This window comes from Esox lucius, chromosome 19 (genome assembly GCF_011004845.1).
Source record: "Esox lucius isolate fEsoLuc1 chromosome 19, fEsoLuc1.pri, whole genome shotgun sequence".
NCBI lineage: Eukaryota > Metazoa > Chordata > Actinopteri > Esociformes > Esocidae > Esox > Esox lucius.
This window is the reverse complement of record NC_047587.1, coordinates 27,692,267-27,714,017: the sequence shown is the minus strand read 5'-3', so window position 1 is coordinate 27,714,017 and position 21,751 is coordinate 27,692,267. Positions and strand designations below refer to the sequence as shown.

General features: G+C 44.0%; 2 protein-coding genes across 2 annotated transcripts; one reads left to right on the top strand and one right to left on the bottom strand.

Moving 5' to 3' along the window:
• The first annotated feature begins 72 nt into the window (after positions 1 to 72).
• On the top strand, positions 73 to 8,562 carry utp4 (UTP4 small subunit processome component). The gene is made up of 17 exons (XM_010884152.3): positions 73 to 166; positions 556 to 724; positions 1,133 to 1,321; positions 1,418 to 1,502; positions 1,604 to 1,693; positions 1,787 to 1,998; positions 2,934 to 3,105; positions 3,215 to 3,306; positions 3,454 to 3,550; positions 3,683 to 3,747; positions 4,073 to 4,192; positions 4,630 to 4,786; positions 4,916 to 5,022; positions 5,132 to 5,227; positions 7,518 to 7,703; positions 7,937 to 8,047; positions 8,241 to 8,562. Exons 2-17 carry the CDS (start codon positions 566 to 568, stop codon positions 8,355 to 8,357), a joined length of 2,055 nt encoding a protein of 684 aa, XP_010882454.2. The 5' UTR covers positions 73 to 166; positions 556 to 565; the 3' UTR covers positions 8,358 to 8,562.
• Positions 8,563 to 8,681: 119 nt separating this feature from the next.
• Positions 8,682 to 18,840, bottom strand: wfdc1 (WAP four-disulfide core domain 1). Its single transcript, XM_010884153.3, has 7 exons — positions 18,176 to 18,840; positions 11,204 to 11,402; positions 10,979 to 11,062; positions 10,746 to 10,886; positions 10,479 to 10,529; positions 10,289 to 10,377; positions 8,682 to 10,180 (listed from the first exon to the last, which is right to left on the bottom strand). Exons 1-6 carry the CDS (start codon positions 18,284 to 18,286, stop codon positions 10,313 to 10,315), a joined length of 651 nt encoding a protein of 216 aa, XP_010882455.1. The 5' UTR covers positions 18,287 to 18,840; the 3' UTR covers positions 8,682 to 10,180; positions 10,289 to 10,312.
• Positions 18,841 to 21,751: the final 2,911 nt, after the last annotated feature.

Sequence of the window (21,751 nt, the reverse complement as noted above, 5' to 3'; positions counted from 1 at the left end):
GCCACCAAGATGTACCCGCTTCTTCCGTCGCAGAATCTTACGTCACACGCATGTAAGGTTTCATCTCCGGTTGAAAGGTGTCCAACGTGGTATCTGCTATGTTTTAACGTGTGGTCATTTTTTCCCCAATAAATATTTTGATAAATTGAAGAAAATACCGACAAAAGTAAGCGTTTTAAAACATATCTTTCTATCTACATTGTAAGTCGGTACTTATCAACAGTACAGTTATGTGTTAATATTTCAGTAATGCTCTTTCACTGTCCAGTGAGCTTAGCGAGCTAACTAGCAACAGTTATCCGGAACATTTTGGTGTATTTTGTTGCAATTATTATAATTTTTTACAAATAAAAATTTGCTGATTATGTAATTACTAAGTATCCTATTACTTATATTTTGCTACGCATTAACGTTGTTATGACTTGCAGTATGATTTGGAGATGGTGACTAGTTACCCACGAAGTTACCCATCTTAGCTAGCAGTTCACTTCATTATTGTATCCAAAGGAAATTAACTGTGTAACATTATTAATTTTGATATGTCTGTTTTATTAGATAAGCAACAATGGGGGAGTTCAAGGTGCACCGTGTTCGGTTTTTCGAATACATGCCCACAGCAATCAGAGCGATGTCATTCAATGCCCACACAGAAAGACTTGCCCTGGCAAGAGTTGATGGTAGTGTGGAAGTTTTCAATTTTGCTGACCGCTATTTCCAAGAAAAGGTGTGTAATTTGCTTAATTATTTTAGTATGTCTAATTGAGAATGTAACTGTTTAAACTGTTACTTTTTGTCAAATGTCTCCTCGAGTTTCATTGCATGGCTTGGTTGCTTGTTTTGACACTAATAGTGGAAGTGGATGGAGTCACCAAATCCAAGGCAATAGTTGCACAATGAGAGTTAAACAACATTAAAATGATTCAACTTTATGTATGTAGTAGTGGATATGGCGTTTTGATATTGACGTGCCTGTATAGTCCACAACGATGTGATGACTGTAGTGCTTCTGGAGATGTTTTTGGATCACATTGTGGTGCTGTTTGTCGCAAAATCCTCCCTCTTTCAGATAATTGATGATCAACGTTTTAGATATATTCCACCATAGTTCCTGAACCTGCGACTTTGTTTACAGGTTATCCCAGGAAAGGACGCACACTCAATTGAGGCCCTGTGTTGGGTTGGAGGGCGCCTTTTCAGTGCTGGCCTGCATGGAGAGATCACAGAATATGACCTGGAAAACCTGAGACCCAAATACTCCCTGGAGGCATATGGGGGTCCTATTTGGACTATAATCAGCAATCCTCAGGGGACTCATGTAGCGGTCAGTAAACCCTCTGGAATGCTGTCCTTCGAAAATGATACGTTTTGTTTTATTGCCCCCGTTAGATGGTATTCAAACTGTTTGTTTTCAACTTAGATTGGATGTGAAGATGGGACAGTAAAGTTGTTTGAGGTACTTGCTGAGGGTGTGCAGTTTGAGCGCAATCTGGACCGACAGAAAGGTGAGTGAAGAAGAGTAGGGATGTAGAAAAACAAAATGTCCTTTTCTTTCGTTCATTTTGTCCTCTGCTAAAGGAACCTGTTGTATAATCATATGTTCCAGGTCGAATCATCTCCCTTTCTTGGCACCCCTCTGGCACTCGGATTGCTGCTGGCATGATGGACATGATTCGCGTTTTTGATGTTCTGACTGGTGAGTAATTGTCAGCCATTTCAGAATACTATCTGACAGTTTTGGGTCCAATCATTTGTCCTGTGGTCCTGACCCCAGCGTTGGTTATTTCAGGTCACGCTATACAGAGACTCCTGGTGGACCGGAGCGTTGGTGGTTGTAAGAGTCGGGAGACTGTGGTCTGGACTGTGGTCTTCCTGTCAGACCACACCATCTTCAGCAGCGACTCGGCAGGGAAGGTCCAGGTCTGGGACGGACACACCGGCACGCTCGTTAAGACGCACCAGCTGACCAAGTGGGATGTACTGGCGCTGTCTGTCTCTAAGGTAAGGGGATATTCATGTGACTGATACCTAGCATTAACATGTTCCTCCTTTCAGGTTGGGACGAGGGCTTTGAAATGTTGATTTCAAAATGTTGAACAAGACTCTCTGGATCACGATAATATCAATCAGTCAATAAAATGTATTTATAAAGCCCTTTTTACCTCAGGAGTAGTCTCAAAGAGCTTTTACAAAACACCCAGCCCAAAACCCCAAGGAGCAAGCGACAAGTGTTGAAGCACAGTGGCTAGGAAAAACTCCCTAGGAGGGGCCATTCCTCTTCTGGCTGTGCCAGATGAACATTTTAAGAGTAGAAGTTGTAATAATTAATAAATGCTTTTGGGCTAGAGTCTATAAAACCGAATCCCGGTCAGAAGCATGACCAGATGGGCAAGGACGGGGAGGGTGGTCAGCAGAGTGGCAGCTGGAATTGTCAGGTATCGTCTTGATTTGCAACACTACCAGGAGGACTTTGGATAGGGACAGCAACAAGTCTTTAGAGCCTTGTACTTGGGAGGTGTGGGCCAAGACCTCATGTCCTCCTAAGATTAAGTGGAGCAGGAGTCAAGGAACATTTAGAGAGTGCCTTCCTTAGATTTGCAGTGGTGAAGGAGAACTGACCATACCCCCCTGGTGCAATAATATAGCACCCTAATAACTTTTGGGCTGAGACAGGGGGGTTCAATGTCACTGTGGCCCTATCTGGGGAGGCCCCGGACAGGGCCCAAGAGGCAGGAAGTCAATCCACCTACATTACCAAGCATCAACCAAAGGGGAGAAATTACAGAACAAGATGGGGCAAGGATTTATTTTCACTTCCGTGTCAACCTCTAATTTAAATATCTTTGTTTGAATGCATACATTGCTGAGTATGTACAATGCTGGTGCGGGTTGATTAGAGTGGCACGTTCTCCCTGACTGTTCTGTTTGTCTGACAGGATGAGAGCAGTGTGGTGGCAGGGACATCAGAGGGTACTGTGGTCCAGTTCCAGTTCATTGCTCCAAATTTGCAGCAGCAGGAAAAAGAGTGGGTTAGAACCAGGACGTTTAAGAACCACACCCATGATGTGAGAGCCCTGGTGGAGATTGGAACTGCCATCGTGTCTGGAGGTCTGTATTAACGAAACAGGAAAGATATTTTAGTTTAGCTGATGGCGGTTGTATCTGATTGGTTTACCATGATGCCCTTAAACACCGTCTGAATACGTTCTGTCATCAGGCATGGATACGCAGCTTGTGGTGAGACCCCTCCTAGAAAAATTTGAGGAAAAGTGCTTTGCTTCAGGACTTCGCAGGATTCACTTTCCCCACGTGAGTGCCGAAATGACTGGCACCCAATGCATTACTTATAGTTTCACAATGTAGGTTAATGGGTGGGATGTTATTAGCTATGAACTAATTATTATAGAATTCCACAGAAATGTCTGACTTTGTCCCTGTTCTACTGTTGTTCCCCAGCGGAATCTAGTGTCCTGTGCACAGAAGGCCAGACTGCTGCTCCTCCAGTTCCCAGGACAGCTGGAGCTGTGGAGACTGGGTGAGAGTGATGGACATGGTGAGAGGCTCGCACAAGCAGGAGAAATACCTGTCACAGGTGTCATATGTAACACCTGATAAGTAATGTCACGGTTTTCTTCTGGATGTACTTCCGGTGGGCTTTATTTGAGAACACATCTTCTCTTTAAAGGGAAGCCTGGGGACATTTTGCCTCTGAAGACGAAACCTGAGAAACTCCTTTATCTGAAGAGGAAGGTTGGTGATCCATGACCCAGTCAATATGTAGATCATGAAAAATAAAAGCAGGGTGGTGAACTTATTACATAAAGTTTGAAATGCATCAAGAAAGATTTGGCAGTGTGTGTGTCATCTTGTCTAAATGAACATTACCATTGATGGGGTTCTCTAATTTACCTTCTAGTCTGGTCCCGTCAGTCGACCCCAAATAGACCTAATCGGGTTCCCCCCAATCTTTTTAATGTGATTTAATGACAGGATACAACTGCTGTGATTGGTTATTATGTTGAATAAATCCAGTTTCGACGTAGCTGTGGTGTGATTCCGTGACCTCTGTCCTCAGGGGAAGGATCACATCTGCTGCAGCGCTCTGTCCTCCTGTGGAGGATGGCTAGCTTATTCCACTGTGTCCAGTGTACGTCTCTACCGGCTGCAGACTGACAACAACATCAGTATTACCAAGGTATTACAGTCTCCTGGTTGCCTGGGCATGTGGTCTTTGCCAGTAAGGACCATGACAACTGAATGTTACGTGGAGGTCTTTATTATGCTATTGCGAGTGGATATGACATCATCTCCTTGATTGCAATCTACAGTCAGTATGGCCTATGTGAGAATCACAGATTTGATTTGTCATTGTTTCGGTAATTCATCAAGTCCTGTTTGTTCCTTTTTTGTTTGAGCCTATGGAATCGGTGTATGGATTGTGTGCTTATACTCTCCCAAGAGGCAGTTATATTTGCAATCACTATAACTGACTCGAATGCATTTCCCATGCAGTTATCTACATTTGTCTTCCTGTAGATGGCACTATTTAGTGAAAGATGGCAGCTCTGTTGTTTGAGCTTTTCAGGATCAACAGAGAATGTATTGTTACTATCTCCCTGTTGTTCCTCCCAGGTACCCAAGCTTCCAAAAGTCCTGCGCTCGGCACACCAGCTCTGCTTCTCCTCGGAATCCTCCTATCTCTTTGCTGCCTCCAGCCAATCATCAGTCCTTGTTATTTCCCTTAACCAATCAGAGTGCAAGTATGTGCACACGCTCAAACCCAAGTCAGGTATGTGGATCCTTATATATGTCAACTCCGGTCCACTTCAGTTTGGTTGCTCTTGTTTGGGGGAAAAGCGTCTTTGTGTTGCGTAATTGAGAATGTAATGTCATTGTCTCGTTCTGTTTCCATCTCAAGGGTCCAGACAACCCATTCACTTGATGACTACCAGTGTGGATGGGAAATGGCTGGCGACGGCGAACAGTGACTGTGAGGTCCATGTCTACAATCTACAAAAACTAGAGGTGAGTGGGGCTGGCTTTACACCTGCCTGTAACACTAAAAGAAACCCAGTCAAAGTTGTGTATCACACTAGCGATTCCGTTCTCCCATAACCATGTTTCTTTGTTCCAGCTCCATTGTATGGTACCCATGTACAGTTCCTGTCCCAGTGCCATGGGGATCCACCCCACCACCAACAACCTGACTATGGTGCACGCCGACCAACAGGTTAACAGCCTCCCTTTTACATCACTAATCGGGTTGTCGGTTCCACTATACTTTAATGCTCTAGTACTCTGTAGTTCTACTGACAGTCCTGTAGGGTAACGTGTAACGTCGGCTCAGTCGCTGTTTGTGTGAGAAAAGAGCGAACGCACATATGGAGGAAACTGTGTGGTAGACTCGCAAAAGATGGCTACAGAACTAGAAGGCAATATTTATCAACAAATAACATTGAGTTTATTGGATGGATGAGTCTAGAGAAGCTAGTTAGCTAAGCTAGCCAGCTTTATGCTGTTTTTTCTGTGCTCAACTTCCTTTAGATTCCACAGCCTTTGCATAGTGTTTTGTGGCCAAAAATGTTTTCCGTAGGTAACATTATTTCAGTAAATATATTAATTTTACCTTGAATTAGTACACTTACATCCACTTGTTAATGGTACGCTATGCTGTATATATTGCATCATTCTGACTGACTGGGCCCGACCACACTACTACCGCTTTGATTGACGACTGTAAACAACAAACAAGTGTGAAGGAGCATGTTATAAATAGTTTTTTTTTTTTTTATGTCATGGTACAACCCTGTTTCCAAAGAAGTAGGGATGCTGCGTAAAATGTACATTAAAACAGAATGCAATGATTAGCAAATCATTTATCCCTATATTTAATTGAAAATAGTACAAAATAGTAAAGAAGACAAGGTCCAGAACCACTGCCTTCTCTGGGCCCAAACTAATTTAAGATGAGTTGAGGTGGAAAACTGTCTGGTAGTCTGAAGAATCAATAATTTTTGGGAATCATGGATTGTAGAGGAGAGGGACTATCCGGCTTATCAGCGCACAGTTCAAAAGCAAGCTTCTGTGATGGTATGGGGGTGCATTATTGCACATGGCATGTGACTTGCCCATCTGTGAAGGCACCATTAATACTGAACAATATATACAGGTTTTGGAGCAACATAAGCTGCCGTTCAGACAACGTCTTTTTAGGAAAGGCCTTGCTTATTTCCACAAGACAATGCCAAACACAATGCACGAATTACAACAGCATGGCTCCATAGTAAAAGTGTCAGGGTGCTAAATTGGCCTGCCTGCAGTCCAGAGCTGTCAGCCATTGAAAACATTTGGCACATTATGAAATGAAAAATACGACAAAGGAGACCCCGATCTGTTGAACAGCTGAAATCCTATATCAAGCAAGAATGGGAAAACATTTCACTTTCAAAACTACAGCAATTGCTGTCAGGTCCCAAACGCTTACAGTGTTGTTAAAGGAAGAGATGCAACCCGGTGGTAAACATGCCCCTGTCCCTCCTTTTTTAACGTGTTTCTGGCATCAAATTCTAAATACGCATGTATTTTTCCAAGAACAATAATATTTCGGTTTCAATATTTGATCAATCAAATGTATTTATAAAGCCCTTTTTACCACAGCAGTTGTCACAAAGTGCTTTACAGAGACACCCGGCCTTAAACCCCAAGGAGCAAACAACAGTAGTGTTGAATTTCAGTGGCTAGGAAAAACTCCCTAAGAAGGCCGGATTTTAGGAAGAAACCTAAAGAGGACCCAGGCTCAGAGGGGGGACCAGTCCTCTTCTGGCTGTGCTGGGAAAAGGTTGGATCGAGGGGTGACTTTCAGTAGATCGCAGCGAGTGAGCTGCTCTGCTACTTACGAAACCCTGACCCAGAATCAGGTTATTTACAAGTGATTTAGCACCAGGTTATCCACAAACTTTTGGTGCGATTCTGGAGAGGTGGCTGCACTTATCCGGCCGCACACCAACCAAGTACCGAACGGCTCTACTCACCTGCCCCCGGGGGGACAGGCTATCCCAGGCCAATCGAAGTCCCACGGCGCTACGGTATCATTCCGTCTAGGGGGGATTCTGACTTAGAGGCGTTCAGTCATAATCCCACAGATGGTAGCTTCGCCCCATTGGCTCCTCAGCCAAGCACATACACCAAATGTCTGAACCTGCGGTTCCTCTCGTACTGAGCAGGATTACTATTGCAACACATCATCAGTAGGGTAAAACTAACCTGTCTCACGACTGTTTAATTTGTTAATTTGATTTTTCTTTCTACTATTTCCAATTAATATAGGGATAATGATATGCAAATCATTTGTATTCTGTTTTTATATTATATATATATAATAACAACAAATGGGCAAACTTGAATACACACAAGTACTTGAAGACTAAATTAATTTTGGGTATTCGACATTCCGTGCCCATCCGTGTGTTAAAGCTGTAGTACTCTAGTGGTCCTGATTGTTCTGTGGTCTGTGTCTCTAGATTTTTGAGTTCTCCATAGCGGAGAAGCAGTACACTGTCTGGAGCCGGAAGCTGCAGATGCAGGGTCTCCACAACTTGTGGTTGAATCGGGACACGCCCGTCACCCACGTGACCTTCAACCCTAAAAACCCTGACCAGATCCTCCTGCACGATATGTACATGTTCTGCATCATTGACCAAAGTCTGGTGAGAAACCTGCATCTCTCTCTCTTAAGCATATTCCTCAGTTCCCCCCACAGTCCCCACACACCTGGTTGAACCATGCCGCAGAGAACCTTTTCTGCACCTACATTAGTTTTATTCTCATCATCACCACCTTGTGGGAGAAGTAGTTTCATTATGTTAAGTTATATTAACTGTGTCTTTAGAATATAGTTGTTCTGTGTGGCCTGTGGTGATCCATCTGTCCCCCCCCTCAGCCCCTCCCTGACCAGAAGACACAGTTCTACAATCAAATGACTCTCAGGAGCCTATCAGAACAGGAGAGACCCAGTCACCTGCATGCTTTCAAAGTCTGCAAATCCTTCCAGGTGAGTCTCTCCTCTGCTGGATGGACCACAGACTGGGGTAGTATCTCGGTTCTGTGGGGCATATCTACCTAGACTTAGAACACTCATTTAATAGGATTGCAATGCCTGCCCGTTTCGCTTTAATGAGTTTTCTGGAAATTTGAAATGTGTTTCTGGTGTGGTTTTTTTGAGCTCTGTCTTTTGTCCTGTGCAGGACCTGATGTGTATGCGCCTACTAGATGACCAGTCTCTGGTGGTGGTGGAGCGCCCTCTCATGGCCATCAACTCTCAGCTTCCTGCACCCGTCAGACAGAAGAAGTTTGCCACATAAACATGGAAGTGTGTTTTTATTTTTGTCTGTGGCTGCGCTTCGATTCTCTGTCCTGCTCCCTAAAGTGGACGCATTGCTAGTATTTTTAACAAACCTGTAGTGGGTTTAGAGTGCAGGGCAGGGAGTCCAAATGCAACCCTCTCCACCCTGACCCATACTTTGTAAAGACTGTTTGATACAGTAATAAATGAAATATTTACTGTAATGTACAGGCTTGTGTTGTCACTTTGTTAGTGGTAATTACAGACAAGAATTGTCACCCCCTTGGGTTCATGTCTATTGTGTCTGTTATGTTGGCCCAGTAATGTGAAAAGTAGACCACGCTTCAAATATACAGTTTATTGGAAATACAAGGCAACAATCTAGCACCAGTTGGAAAACATTCAGATATCACTGTTTTACACAGAGAATGGTTACAGCTTGTTCATACTTCTAGCTTATTTATTCAGTCCTTGTGTGGACCGCATTTCTGGCGTTTTTTACAAGGCAGCCTTGCGACCGAGCACCATTTGTATAGTTTACTACTGGCACCTAGACGTTTGGTGTTTGAAGTGAGCTTGTCCAGTCTTAGCCACTCACCTATGACTTTCATTGAGACTAATGTTCCTTTTTGGTTTGACTGAGTGCATGGGCTGGATGAAACAGGATCAGTTCTATTCACACGTTCAATCGAAACAGTTTAAAGAACTGCTGTGTGGTATTGTGATCATCCTGGTGTTTGGTCGACACCAGTCAGGTTTTCACTCTATTGCAGTGCCTCTGTGAAGTTATGCATGAATAGTTTAAGTAGGCTATAGCGTGTCTGTGTTCTGGTTGACCCCCAGCTGTTACTGGGTCCTCTGTCTCCACCATAAATCCCATGTGCTTACAGGACCTTCATCCTGCTGGACTGAAGGGTATCGGACGTCAGCAGCACATGCTTCTTATTTCCTGTTCACCGATCCTCAATGGTTTAGGTTTAAAAAGATTGCTGTGTCTTGTGGCCTGGGATCTACTTTAGTATTGTGTATAGAATAAGAGCATGTTTTCTTTTCCCAGTTTGAGACTGACCAAGTGCTTTGATGTTTTATTCCTCGTTCTTTTGTCTGCTTCAGTGATGATACCATGATTCCTTACCATGACCAAATTACAACATGCTTTTATGTATGCAGTTGTGTACATCTGTATGACAGGCAGTTTTCTTTTTTGTCTGTACTGTTATTACAACGAAAGTCAATATGGCAGTTTGAGGTAGGTCATGTAGGCTTGTTCTGTTCCTTTTCCCAGGCCAGACATGAGTGTGAAGCACATGCAAGGTTAACAAGTCATTGTTTTCTATGGACTATCAGAATAGACCAGTCTAGGTGTCTTCTGTTGTTTTTCATTGAGAAGACCTGTTTGGTGCCTGGTTTCTGATAGCTACCCTTTTGTGGATAGGTTTGGTATCTGTGTTCTGATGGCTACCCTTCTGTGCATAACTTTGGTATCTGTGTTCTTATAGCTACCCTTTTGTGGATAGGTTTGGTATCTGGATTCTATTAGCTAGCGTTCTGTGGCTGGGTTTGGTATCTGAGGTTCTGTGAATAGGTTTGGCGTCTCGGTACTGATAGCTGAGGTTCTGTAGATTGTTTAGTATCTTGGTTCTGATAGCTGAGATTCTATGGATTGCTTTGGTTCCTGGGCTCTGAAAGCTGAGGTTGTGTGAATAAGTTTAGCGTCTAGGTCCTGATAACTGAGGTTCTGTGGAAACGTTTGGCGTGTAGGTTCTGATAGCTGAGGTTCTGTGGATACGTTTCATATTTGGGTTCTTATAGCTGAGGTTCTGTGGAGAGGTATCTGATGATCTAAAAAGGAGAGATAAGAGAGGCAGTTTTGAAAAAACAATTTGTTTCCTGTATCTGTCAGAAGTTTGTTCTACGGAACCTTTGGTTGACCTTTAATAACCTACTTACTGAATGGCCTGTTGTGTTTCTACTTCATCCTAGGTGTTTGTGGTGGTGTTTCTCATAACCCACTGCATTGTTAGAGCTGCTTCCAGTTCCTACAGTGGACAAATTTGAGTCATATGAAAAAAAGAACCAAGCAGTAAACCTGAATGTGGAATGATTATTGATTATACAGGAGAGTTGATCCCATGCTTACCCAAGTAATCCTTATAGTCCTTGTAAGTCTTTTGCCTCATGGGACGTCCATCTAGATGAGACACAGATCATATAGTTAGTGATTATGGCTGCTAGTATACTTTGTTAACCATATTTAACCAGGTAAGTATAAATGAAAATGTTCATTGTCAGACACCTGGGAGCAATTGCGGGTTCAGTGCCTTGCTAAATGACATAAAAACAGATTTGATCCTGCTGTTAATAAAAGAACAAACATTGAACGAATCAGAGCTGTGTGTGACCTTACCAGAGTTGCCACGGGACTTGATACACTGCCCCCGGTTGGGGATGCCAGCTGCCGCATTCCCTTGGTTAATGATGTGGCAGTCATAACCTGTGGGACAGTGCAGGGGCTCGTCACCGTCCTCCGTGGTGCTGCAGGCCTCCGCTGGGGGTCAGGGGACACAGGTCAAAGGTCAACCGGACACCCCCCGCCAACGGATGACGCATAGTTCAGGTCGACGTTTCGAGGCTACTCACCCTGTAGTACCTCCTCTGGGCCGTCCAGAAGCCAGCCGTTTCCTCCCAGCCACCGAGGCTTGGGTTGAACCAGCCAGTCCAGCACTGATCAACACAAAAACGCACCGTTGGTCAGTTCAATCCTAATGCCATCACTGTGTGTGTGTGTGTGTGTGTGTGTCTCTCTCTGTATGACCAAGTGTCTCGTTTATCGGTTGTGTTGCATGCTGGATGTGGGCTGATTACCTGGTGGGGGCTGCACTGACTCCAGGCAGGCGTAGATGCAGCCGTTGTAACAGCAGCGCTTGTGCCGCTCGCACTCGGAGTCGGATCGGCAGCCGGGCACCTCGCAGGCCCGCTCTGGCAGCATCTGAGGAGGCGGTGGGCAGCGGTCGTTCTTCTGGTGCTGCGTGGACTGGGACTGCTGGTTGGGATACTCGTAGTCCTGTGGGGAAATGCCACGCAGTGACGAGTGTTTAAATGGGGGGGTCGTCCGTCCGTCCTGAGACTTAAATATAGAGCCTGGATCCTTTCCAACATAACATGGGGTTGCTGTAGGGTCGGTTGTCTATCTGTACCTAGAGAGAAGGGGTTATGTTTGCTTGTCATACACCTTTAACCAGCAGGTGGCAGTAAATGTTTTCTGAAACATTTTGCCACGTTTTCTTCTTATGCTTGTGTCTGTGTTATGTTGCTGCTATGCCTGTTAGTAAATAGTAGAACAGGATTCTAACAAGAGATCATGGATTCAAACAAGAGATCATGAAGGGCAGGAAAGGGAGGGGATTAACTGCCAATGAGGTCTTGTCTGTCTCAAACCCAAGCACCCAATTCAGATAAACTCTACGGTCGAGGATTTGTGTTAAAAGAGAATGTGAAACACTTTCCTAATTACATCTCTAATATGGGCTGTTCTTACACCCGTGGTTCAGTAAACTCCAAGTATTTCCATGCACCCAGGGTGTGAACGTAGCTCATCCTGCACTTCCTTTGAGTTCCAAAGCAGTTCAGAGGTCAAATCCAGGTTTATTTAGTTTTGTGGTCACTGTGTCAGATGGCCATATTACAATGGAGGTTGAAGTCGGCAGTGTTTGCAGGTCATTCCTCGTTCTTGTCCAGTGCTTTTCCGGCCCTGTGGTGAAGACACCAAGAGGTTTCCAAATACAGCTGAGGAGGGGAAAACTCTTGTCCATCATCCTCCATCTAACAGTTAATCACAATGTGAATGGTTTTGCTACCTCAATGACTGTCAGGCTTGCCAGGATGTCCCTGTCCCTCTTCTCCCTGACGGAGAGACTGTCGGCCGTCCTCAGTCATCAGAAAATGGACTCAAGCACTGCACCCAAATCTTTAGAAGAGTTGTTGCTCTTTCAAACCAACTGTAAAAACGAAAGCAAATATTTGCCACTGGTGTTTGTGACAAGCGGAATGCATGTTTGTAATAATCCCACAAATTGTTGGCTGCTGTCAGGCCGGTGGGTGGAGTTCACCACGGCGCCGTGACTGGATCACCCCGTGGCTTTGACAACCAATGGTTGGACAGCATTCTGGACCTGGCTGTCAGTGTGATGATGGTAAGTTAACAAAGTAAAGTTACAGCGTGTCCCAAGGCCCTGTATGGGTTAGGGTATTGATCGTGATAAACCAAGTCTTAGGACCCACTTCCAGATGTTGAATGTGCTTTGCAGATATTCAATACCCTCTTTAAAGATCTTTAGAGCTTTCGGCCTCTTCAGGGTTCTCATCATATTCAGCATGAGTTTTCATGTTTTTAGTAGCTGTAGCTGACATTGGCCAGATTTAAACCAGCATCTCTCACATCTGCTTACTGTCTCCTGAGGCTTTCAAAGTCAAAGGGAAGCCAATCAGATGTCAGAATGCTGGTGTTTACCATGTAATTCTGATTCTGTACACACTTCTGTAATCACTTCCATATATGATTATAGAACAAACAGCAGGCCATTCACTTTCATGAACTTTTGTAAACTCTAGGTTTAAAGTACGAGAGTGAGTATAATTATCATTGTGAGTGAATATTGTAAGCTATTGTGATCATGGTAATTATCTGCTCAGTTCCCATCGTTTCCCTCCAGAACGCAGTATCAGAGGAAGTAGAGTATCCGGTTCCTGTCTGCCTGTCTCTCTGTCTGCCTCTGTGCCTGCCTGTCTGCCTGCCTCTCTGTCTGCCTCTGTGCCTGCCTGCCTGTCTGTTCCTCTGTCTGCCTCTGTGCCTGCCTGCCTGTCTGTTCCTCTGTCTGCCTATGTGTCTGTCTGTCTCTCTACCTGCCTTTCTGTCTGCCTGCCGGTCGGTCTGCCTGTCTGTCTGAGTGCAAAGCTGCCCTGTGTGTGGTTTAGTTCCAAATTGTTTATTTACAGATATTGTTCCCCAGTCTGCCGAGCCACAGAGATCAGCCCATTACATTAATGTTTAAGGGGAGCGTTGTCTTCCATGTTAGGGATGTTTAAGTGGTCAGAGACCTCATTTGGCTCCAAACTGTGATGCTAACTGCCATCAGGCCATTGACGGCTACACTCTATCTAGTTCTGAAATCAGACATCTTGTTTTCTAGAGCTCCAGAAAGTCCCATGCTGCCTCTCAGGGGAAACTACAGTATGTGAAATGTGATATGCCCGTACATTACAAATGGATCACTATCTTTCCCTGTAATGCAACTACAACCATTATCCACCCCTCCCTTTGCTCAGATCCCCTGTGTGTAGAAATGTATCCTGACCAATGTTGCTCTGGACCCATGGTGGATATACTGACTGACAACTGGTGGGGTGTGCTCCAAATGTATGAAGAGATGGAATGTTGCCAGACTGCCATTTTATACTTGTTAGACTGTGACCATGTGTGGACATGTCCCTCATGCAGCTGACTGTTTTAGCATGTTCTTTATTCTGCTGGATGTTTGGGCTATCACAGGTTATGGTGCCAGCATATCAATGGGGAGATCTTCTCCAGTGTACTTCCACTGTGGTTGATCCTGTAGGCCCACGGTAAGGTCAAAACCATTTTCTCATCTGACTGGGATTAACGCTCAGCAACTCTATTAAAGCCCACATGACCACCTCTGCCAGTGGGCGTGCGGTATTTAACTCTGACCTGCCCAGCAGTTTACTCAAACCAAATATGAAACATACTCTACCTCCAGTGGATCACTTCTAGGTTATTTATAAAAAAAATTTGGAAGAACACATATTGTATATGAATGTTCAAACCCTACCTTTCTGCCACCTCTTGGCTCCTTGCTGTTCCACACATATGGGAGAGCAGGTTCCCATCAGCCCAGACAATGCTCTTCTCTGTCTTGTCAACCCACCTTCCTCTTGAATCTTGGACAGCAAAAACCCCAACAATTTTCTGAAAACTTCATCAACCCTAACCTTTAAAAAGTCTACAATATCTCCTCAGCACAATGTCCTCAGATTTCCCCCCACCATTGCCTTTTGTGAACGAATACTTGCAATTTTTATTATTAGCTTCCCTCCAGCAGTGACTTTGCTGATTGCTACAGTACTTCACTGAGCATGATGTACTTACTACTACTGAGTTGTGGTTTTATCAAAGATGATTGCACTAACTTTAAGTCACTCTAAGAGCGTTGGCTAAATGACTGAAACATAAATGTCCATTTTAATGTGGCTGCCACAGGATTTCTTCTCAGCACAACCACAATCAAATCCCACTGTAAAGAGCCTTAACGGTTAGATGTTAAACAGTCTTCAATCACAAGGGGAGGAGATAAAGGCCTGAGAGAGGCCGAGGCAGAAAGCACAGAGCAGAACAGGAAGGCCAAGGCATATGCAGGCCCACATAGTGGGAAATAAACGGAACTGGAAAAATACATTACAGTTCAGAGCTTTGTGAACATGTCCGGACACAGAGCAGAAACTATCATCGTAAATCGGACACAATTACAGGTGTGTTACTCTTAACACTGCTTCAACATGCTCTGAGGGCTGGCTAAGCAGTGGCAGTTGTGGTGATTGTAATGCTCCACCCAAGCTAGCTTAAGGATAGCATGTTTCCAGCAGTGCTAGCCAGCTGCCTATTCTGCTTGGCTGCTCTGGACAGAAAGAGAGCTTCACCCTGCAACCTTCTCTTGTTCCCTTGCACCCATCCTATCCCACCCCTCCCTCCACGCTGCTACACAGCCTAGATCCACCCAGTAGGGCCTACTGCTCTATTCACCTGAGCACTCGGCAAGAGCTGACATGAATGAGAGATGTCAGGCACCTAAACGCTGTATGATGTTTGAATCACAAGGGCAACCCCCTCTTAGGTTAATGGCAGTGGTTTATGTGAACTGACTGGTAGCAATGACTTCTGCAGTAGTTTAGAACGGTTATTTATGGCACCAACGAGGTGTCAATATTCATACTAAGCCATCAAACACTTGTGGTCAGTCTGGAGAGGGGTTATTGATGCCTGCCTGGCAAGTTTGTTTTATTAAGCCGTCCAATTATTGGTATCATCTCACATTGGCATTGCTGAACTCTGGCCTTTAAGCTGGATCTAAACCAGAAGGCAAAGTGGCAAACATTTCTGAGCCAGAACACCAGTCCTGGAGTATTCTATGCCTACTGGCCTAAAGTGACTATAATTCACTTTATGGTAAAAAAAAACCCCTCAAACATTCAAACTATTCAGATAAATGCACCTTACATCTTGCAACCATGCCTGTCCTATTCAGACCATGACAGAAAGGGTTAGTTCAGGAGAGACAACAGGTGTTGCACATGCTTGTCCTATGGAGGTGAGGGAATGTAGAGCAATGGAACTGAAAGAGGCACAAAGCAGTAAAGACCTTGTGTTATGTCAGATGGACATCTGCCCTGACCTAACCCAATGCTCCAAATCTCTCATTCACATGGTCTTCAATGCCTGTTACGTCTTTCAACTCCATGGCCCCTGGAAACGCTTCTGTGTCCGTAATGACGCCGTCTGACGTGAGACAGTGACATGTGAAGATGAAAAGACTTGGAGGGATAAGGAGAGTAAAGCAGCACACCACAACCACCTCAGCATGTTCCAATTAAAGGGGCTTTGAAGCAGCGTCCATGAAGAATGTCCGTTTGACCATCCGGCCTGAGGGAGTGGGAGGGAGGGCGTCAGGGAGAGAAAGAGGGAAATGATGGAAGTAGGGTAGGAGAGAGTGGGAGGTAGAGAGAGCGAGGAAGACTGAGAGTGGTAATGGATGGAGGAAGAGAAAGGGGAGGGAGAGAGAGAGTGATGAGGGAGGGAGAGGGAAGAGAGGGAGTAAAAGAGTGGTGAGGGAAACAGGGCAGGGAGAGAGAGAGGGGAGGGAGAGGGTGATGAGGGAGAGAGAGTAGGTCAAAAGAGGGGAGGGAGAGGGTGATGAGGGAGAGAGAGTAGGTCAGAGAGTGGTAATGGAAGGAGGGAGAGGGAAGAGAGGAAGAAAAAGAGTGGTAAGGGAAAGAGAGGGGAGGGAGAGGGTGGTGAGGGGAGAGACAGAAGGTAGAGAGAGGGGAGAGACAGAAGGTAGAGAGAGGGGAGGGAGAGAGAGAAGGTAGAGAGAGAGGAGGGAGGGAGGAAGAGAGAGGGGGAGGGAGAGAGAAGGTAGAGAGAGGGGAGGGAGGGAGAGAAGGTAGAGAGAGGGGGAGGGAGAGAGAAGGTAGAGAGACGGGGAGGGAGAGAGAAGGTAGAGAGAGGGGGAGGGAGAGAGAAGGTAGAGAGAGGGGGAGGGAGAGAGAAGGCAGAGAGACGGGGAGGGAGAGAGAAGGTAGAGAGAGGGGGAGGGAGAGAGAAGGTAGAGAGAGGGGGAGGGAGAGAGAAGGTAGAGAGAGGGGGAGGGAGAGAGAAGGTAGAGAGAGGGGCACCGCAGAACATCATTCCTTGTTAACTATGATCAATCAAACCTGCACTGAGCAGAATAACAAGCAGAGGCCCACTGAGATCCTGCCCTAATAACCCCAACATGCTTTACACCAGGCTCACACACACACACACGCATGCACTCACTCACACACACACACACACACATACACAACACACACAGCCTGCATGCAAACACACAAACCTAGACGCACACCAACACATCCATCCACACACATCCTGTAGGTTCTATTTTTTGTTATTTTATTCCATTTTAATTTATTGATTGAATATCACACTATAAAATAGAAATATTGTATTAGGCTGTATAATTAAACAGTGCACAATTTGTATCATATTTAGGTGGTTTAACGGTAAGAGTGTCTGACCAGTAACCTACAGGTGGCTAGATCAAATCCCTGAGGCAACAAGGGGAAATCATTGTGTCCCTGAGCAAGAGTTACCTCTAACTCTCCCCACACGCCCATTTTACAACCCCCTGCCTATTTACAGTTTGGAAGTGTTGGGTTAAATGCGGGAAAACATAATTAAACCATGTGTTCAACTAACGGCTGGGTGAGGTCAGACAGCATTTTCTTTGTTGCCTAAATGGGTTGCCTGTGGTTTTGTAAACCAAAAACAAAGTTAATATACAAGTAATATACCTGGTTATTAGTTTGGACATCCAGACCCAGTTAGACTGAATATGTGTGTTTGAATTAGTGAAGAAGTTCAGTACAATAGCTAGGTAGGGTAGATTTTTGGATGATTTGTTATTGCCTTTCAAATAAACTTAGAACATGATGTATATATGATGTCCATAATTTAGACACATAATCCACAACACTGCTTTTAAAATTATTATTTATATTATATCATTGATTTTATTGTTGATATTATTAATGTTCAAATGAGATATATTTGATTATCCTAATTGCATTGTCCTGTATTCACTGAAATGCTGTACCAATGTAATGCTTTGGGTATATTTACAATTGCATTTGAGCTTTTTTTTTAGCTGAATTTGAGTTTTTAATGTCCCATGACTTCAGATGTCAAATCACACAGCTTCAGCCTCTCGTAACATGATGGTGATATCATGTTAGTCACAGTAGGTCTGTCCTTTTCTGATTTCTGCTGCTGAGACATGGTTACAGAACTGAACCACGCACCCACCTCTCACTCCAGTCCCAAAACTGTTCAGTGTGTCAAACCTCTAAACCACACTCCTTGGTCACCTTGCTAAAACAGTGGATATATTGTATTTCCAACAGTTTCTCCCCCTCTTTTTTTCCACTTGATATGCACTTGTGCACACACACACATACACACATTTTGCTGCTGCAACAATGTTATGATATCAACTCCAACCCCACCTTCTGGTTAAGCCCTCTCTTTCTGATCCGCCGGGCTCCTCCTGACCCACAGGACAGCACCAGCATGCAGAGAACCAGCACCAGGGGTGTCTGGATGTGACAGACAGGCATGGTCCTAACGCTCCTTTACTCCTCAGTCTGTTTCTTCTTCTGTCGCCCTGTATCCCGTATGTTGCCTTTCCGGGAGTTTAGAAAAGTTGTCCTTGTTTTTCTCTGTATGTCTTATGGCTCTCCTCCTCGCCAACGCTGTGGTGTTGAGTCCAGTGCTTGGTATTCCTTACTGGGCCAGTGTTGAGTCAGGGGGCTCCTGCATTCACGTGCCTATGAAGCCAACGATTACACAAGCTCCACTACAGGACAAGTCTTTCTATGCGTCTACGCTACAGTGGGACAGTAAGAAGATAGGAGAGACGAAGGAAAGAATGAACAGAGCCACAGACGAGGGAAACAGATAGAGAGGGCCGTCAAAGAGGGCAAGCCAAACCCAGCTGTCTTTGCATCAGTTATTCTGAGGAGAGGGTTAAATCAGTCCGCTGGCACGGCAAGCACATGTCTGCCTCTGACAGAGAGAGAGAGAGAAAGGAAAGCAGGAGGGGAGGAGGGATTCCAAAGGAGGGAGGGGAGAGAACAGAAGACACAGACCCTCCCCTTCGCCCCTGTGTCTGTATCTGCACATCTGGTCATCCTTATTTGAAAGAGAGAGAGAGAGAGAGAATAAAGACTGGTGAATCCTTGTGTTTGGTTATAAAGTAGGTCTGTGGGCATGTAATATGTATTCAAGCCTGAAAGGAAGATGTTGATGGCATCGAAGTCTACATGATTGACAGCGCATGTTTGAAGTATGCATGTTAGACATAACAAGTATGGATGTATGTACTATGTTGTGATTACTGTAGGCATACAGTATATATACACACATATATATATATATATATATATATATATATATATAAATACATGCATTAATATTCCATAATGTGTGTTATTGTGGGAATAGGAAATGATTGACCGTAACCAAGTCTCTGTCAGTGCCATGACTGTGCAATCCTGAGCAAGATAAATGTTCAGAGGATGATGTAGGCGCTCAACCAGAAAGAATGACCGCATGTTATGTGTTCCGGGGAAGGGGCCACTCTTCTGTGAACAAAAAACTGGGCCATATCCCTCGCCCCTTCTCACTCCCTGACTTCCCACAACCACCCAAACGCTCTAACTCTCGCATTGCCGTGTCCTGCATTGAAAAGGCAAAAGAATGCTAAGCCCAGACAAATCTCAGTAGCTATTAGTTCTACAGGAGCGAAGCTCATGCCGAAATGGGGCCCCGGCTATAGTTACACAACAAAGAGAGGATGAAAAAGGGGGATTGAGAGCGGGAGAGACATGCCTGTATGTCGCCAGAGTGTCCTGTAGCGGGTTTAAGAAGGGGAAACATGTATAGCTTTATTATAAAAATGTCATCATTGGCCAACGTCAGCTCTGCTTATATAATGACAGAATGTTCCCTGCCAGTAACAAGGAACAGCATGGGCTCAAAAGCACAGTTAATATGATACAGTAAGAACAGCAGAGACAGTGAAAACATCTTAACATGCTCCTAAGAGCAACAACATTTCATTGTGATGACATTCTTTACAGGATGGTTGTGTCATGTGATGGATGGAGGATGATTGTGTCATGTGATTGTTGTGTCATGGAATGGTTAGATGTCATTGGCATCGTTAGGCCTGCGTGCCGTTATTGATATTTACATATTTTTACAAAAAAGTTATAATAAAAAATAGCCCCTGATCTATTCATCTGTAATTCCAATCATGCATTAAAGCCCTTAAACAATGTGATATAGTTGATTTAAAAACGCATGTTTTGGGTTCTATGTGTGTCATTTAAGCATCTTCTTCGCACTATTTGGAACATATGCATTCTGTGGGAGCCAGTCGAGAGAAAGAAAGTGATTGTTGCCATCTGATGGATGGCTATGGATATATGATATATGATATGATTTTTTGGAATCATTATTCTAAGAGCAATATAAGAAGTACAGCTGAAAAGTAGGGCTGCACGATTAATCAAAATCATATTGTAATCGCAATTTGAACATGTGTGATGTTTAAACTGCAGAAAGCTGTGATTTTGGCATTTTATTTTTAAGCTCAATCTAAAGAATAATTTTTACTGGTGTGCTATCTTTGCTATAATCATACTCTTATTTTTATACAATTTAGGCCTATTAGGCATTGATTTTAGAACCCACTTGCCTACATAAAAATAATAATAATAATAATAATTCAGATTATTAGTATAAAGGTTGGAGTCTGGCAAGACATATTTACAAGCTCTCTTACAAAATATCTTCTCCTGCCTTTTGCTATTTTAAGACAATGAATGTTTACAATTAAAATGTCCAGCTGTATGTCTCGAATTGGTCAATCATACTATGCAATAAGCTGTGATTGTTGTGATCACACCTCTCACTCGTCTTAATTTATTAAAAGTCAGTTAAAGGGAGTTTTCTTAAAATATCCCAATTCCGTGATGGGTCTAACTAACAGAAGTAATAGCCACAACCTAATAAAGTAACAACACGTGAGGGTCGGGGAAACAATATTAGTAGTGCAGGCGCTCTGAACAGCAAATTCTAACCAGTCAGAAACATTGAAGATGAGGCGTTGAGCTTAATGCCAAAGAATGGTGGGGGGTAGGGCTTGCTGTTAGGGAGAGGTTTGATTAAGAAAATATTACCCAGAGGACAATGTGATGATTAGGATGATGACTAAGAATGATTTGGTGCTGGAAAATAATGAATCTTCTGTTGTTTGGGAATATTTTGGGTTCCAGAGAGATGTCCCAAAGTAATGCAGGCCTTATATTAAAAACCCACAAGACAGTGGTTAGAACAACATGCAGCATCACAATAGGCAGAGGGCTCTCTGAAGGTACAGTGGGACCCTATTGTTTTCTGGAGGCTAGTCTTCCCAGGCATTGCAGAGAGATAGCACACAAATATACCCTGTGATGCATGCTGATAAATGAAGACACAGGCACTGGGGAGGGAGGGGGGTTGGCATACATTCTTTTGATTTGAGGCCGTGTTGTCTGATTAAGATTAAGATGTTTCCGTTAGAGTGGAAAGGGCTTTCTGCACACATCACATGCTTTTCTCCAATCTGATAGCGGTTAACAAATCTCAGTGTGTGGTTAAAAACAGGGTTACTGGACAACTAGGCTCCTAAGAGCAGACACAAACTGTCCTCTGTTCCTGCCTGTTCAAACCACCTGAGAAAAACGCTCTGTCCACCACTGTTGAAGTCTTACTCTTAAATGTTGACCCAAATGATATTTTTGCCCAATGGCCTTGTGTTGTGTTTAAAACAATGGCCTTGTGTTGTGTTTAAAACAATGACCTTGTGTTGTGTTTAAAACAATTACTTTGTGTTGTGTTTAAAACAATGACCTTGTGTTGTGTTTAAAACAATGACCTTGTGTTGTGTTTAAAACAATGGCCTTATGTTTTGTTTAAAACAATGACTTTGAGTTGTGTTTAAAACAATGGCCTTGTGTTTAAAACAATGACTTTGA

What these genes read in the sequence shown, in the direction of transcription:
- wfdc1 (XM_010884153.3), bottom strand. Translation starts at nt 18,286, where the DNA reads ATGCCTGTCTGTCACATCCAGACACCCCTGGTGCTGGTTCTCTGCATG. An exon ending in GTCAGTGCAGCCCCCACCAG is followed by an intron (nt 11,063 to 11,203) that starts GTAATCAGCCCA and finishes TGTGTTGATCAG; the next exon opens with TGCTGGACTGGCTGGTTCAA. An exon ending in GGACTATAAGGATTACTTGG is followed by an intron (nt 10,378 to 10,478) that starts GTAAGCATGGGA and finishes TGTCCACTGTAG; the next exon opens with GAACTGGAAGCAGCTCTAAC.
- utp4 (XM_010884152.3), top strand. Translation starts at nt 566, where the DNA reads ATGGGGGAGTTCAAGGTGCACCGTGTTCGGTTTTTCGAATACATGCCC. An exon ending in CAATCTGGACCGACAGAAAG is followed by an intron (nt 1,503 to 1,603) that starts GTGAGTGAAGAA and finishes CATATGTTCCAG; the next exon opens with GTCGAATCATCTCCCTTTCT. An exon ending in CACGCTCAAACCCAAGTCAG is followed by an intron (nt 4,787 to 4,915) that starts GTATGTGGATCC and finishes TTCCATCTCAAG; the next exon opens with GGTCCAGACAACCCATTCAC.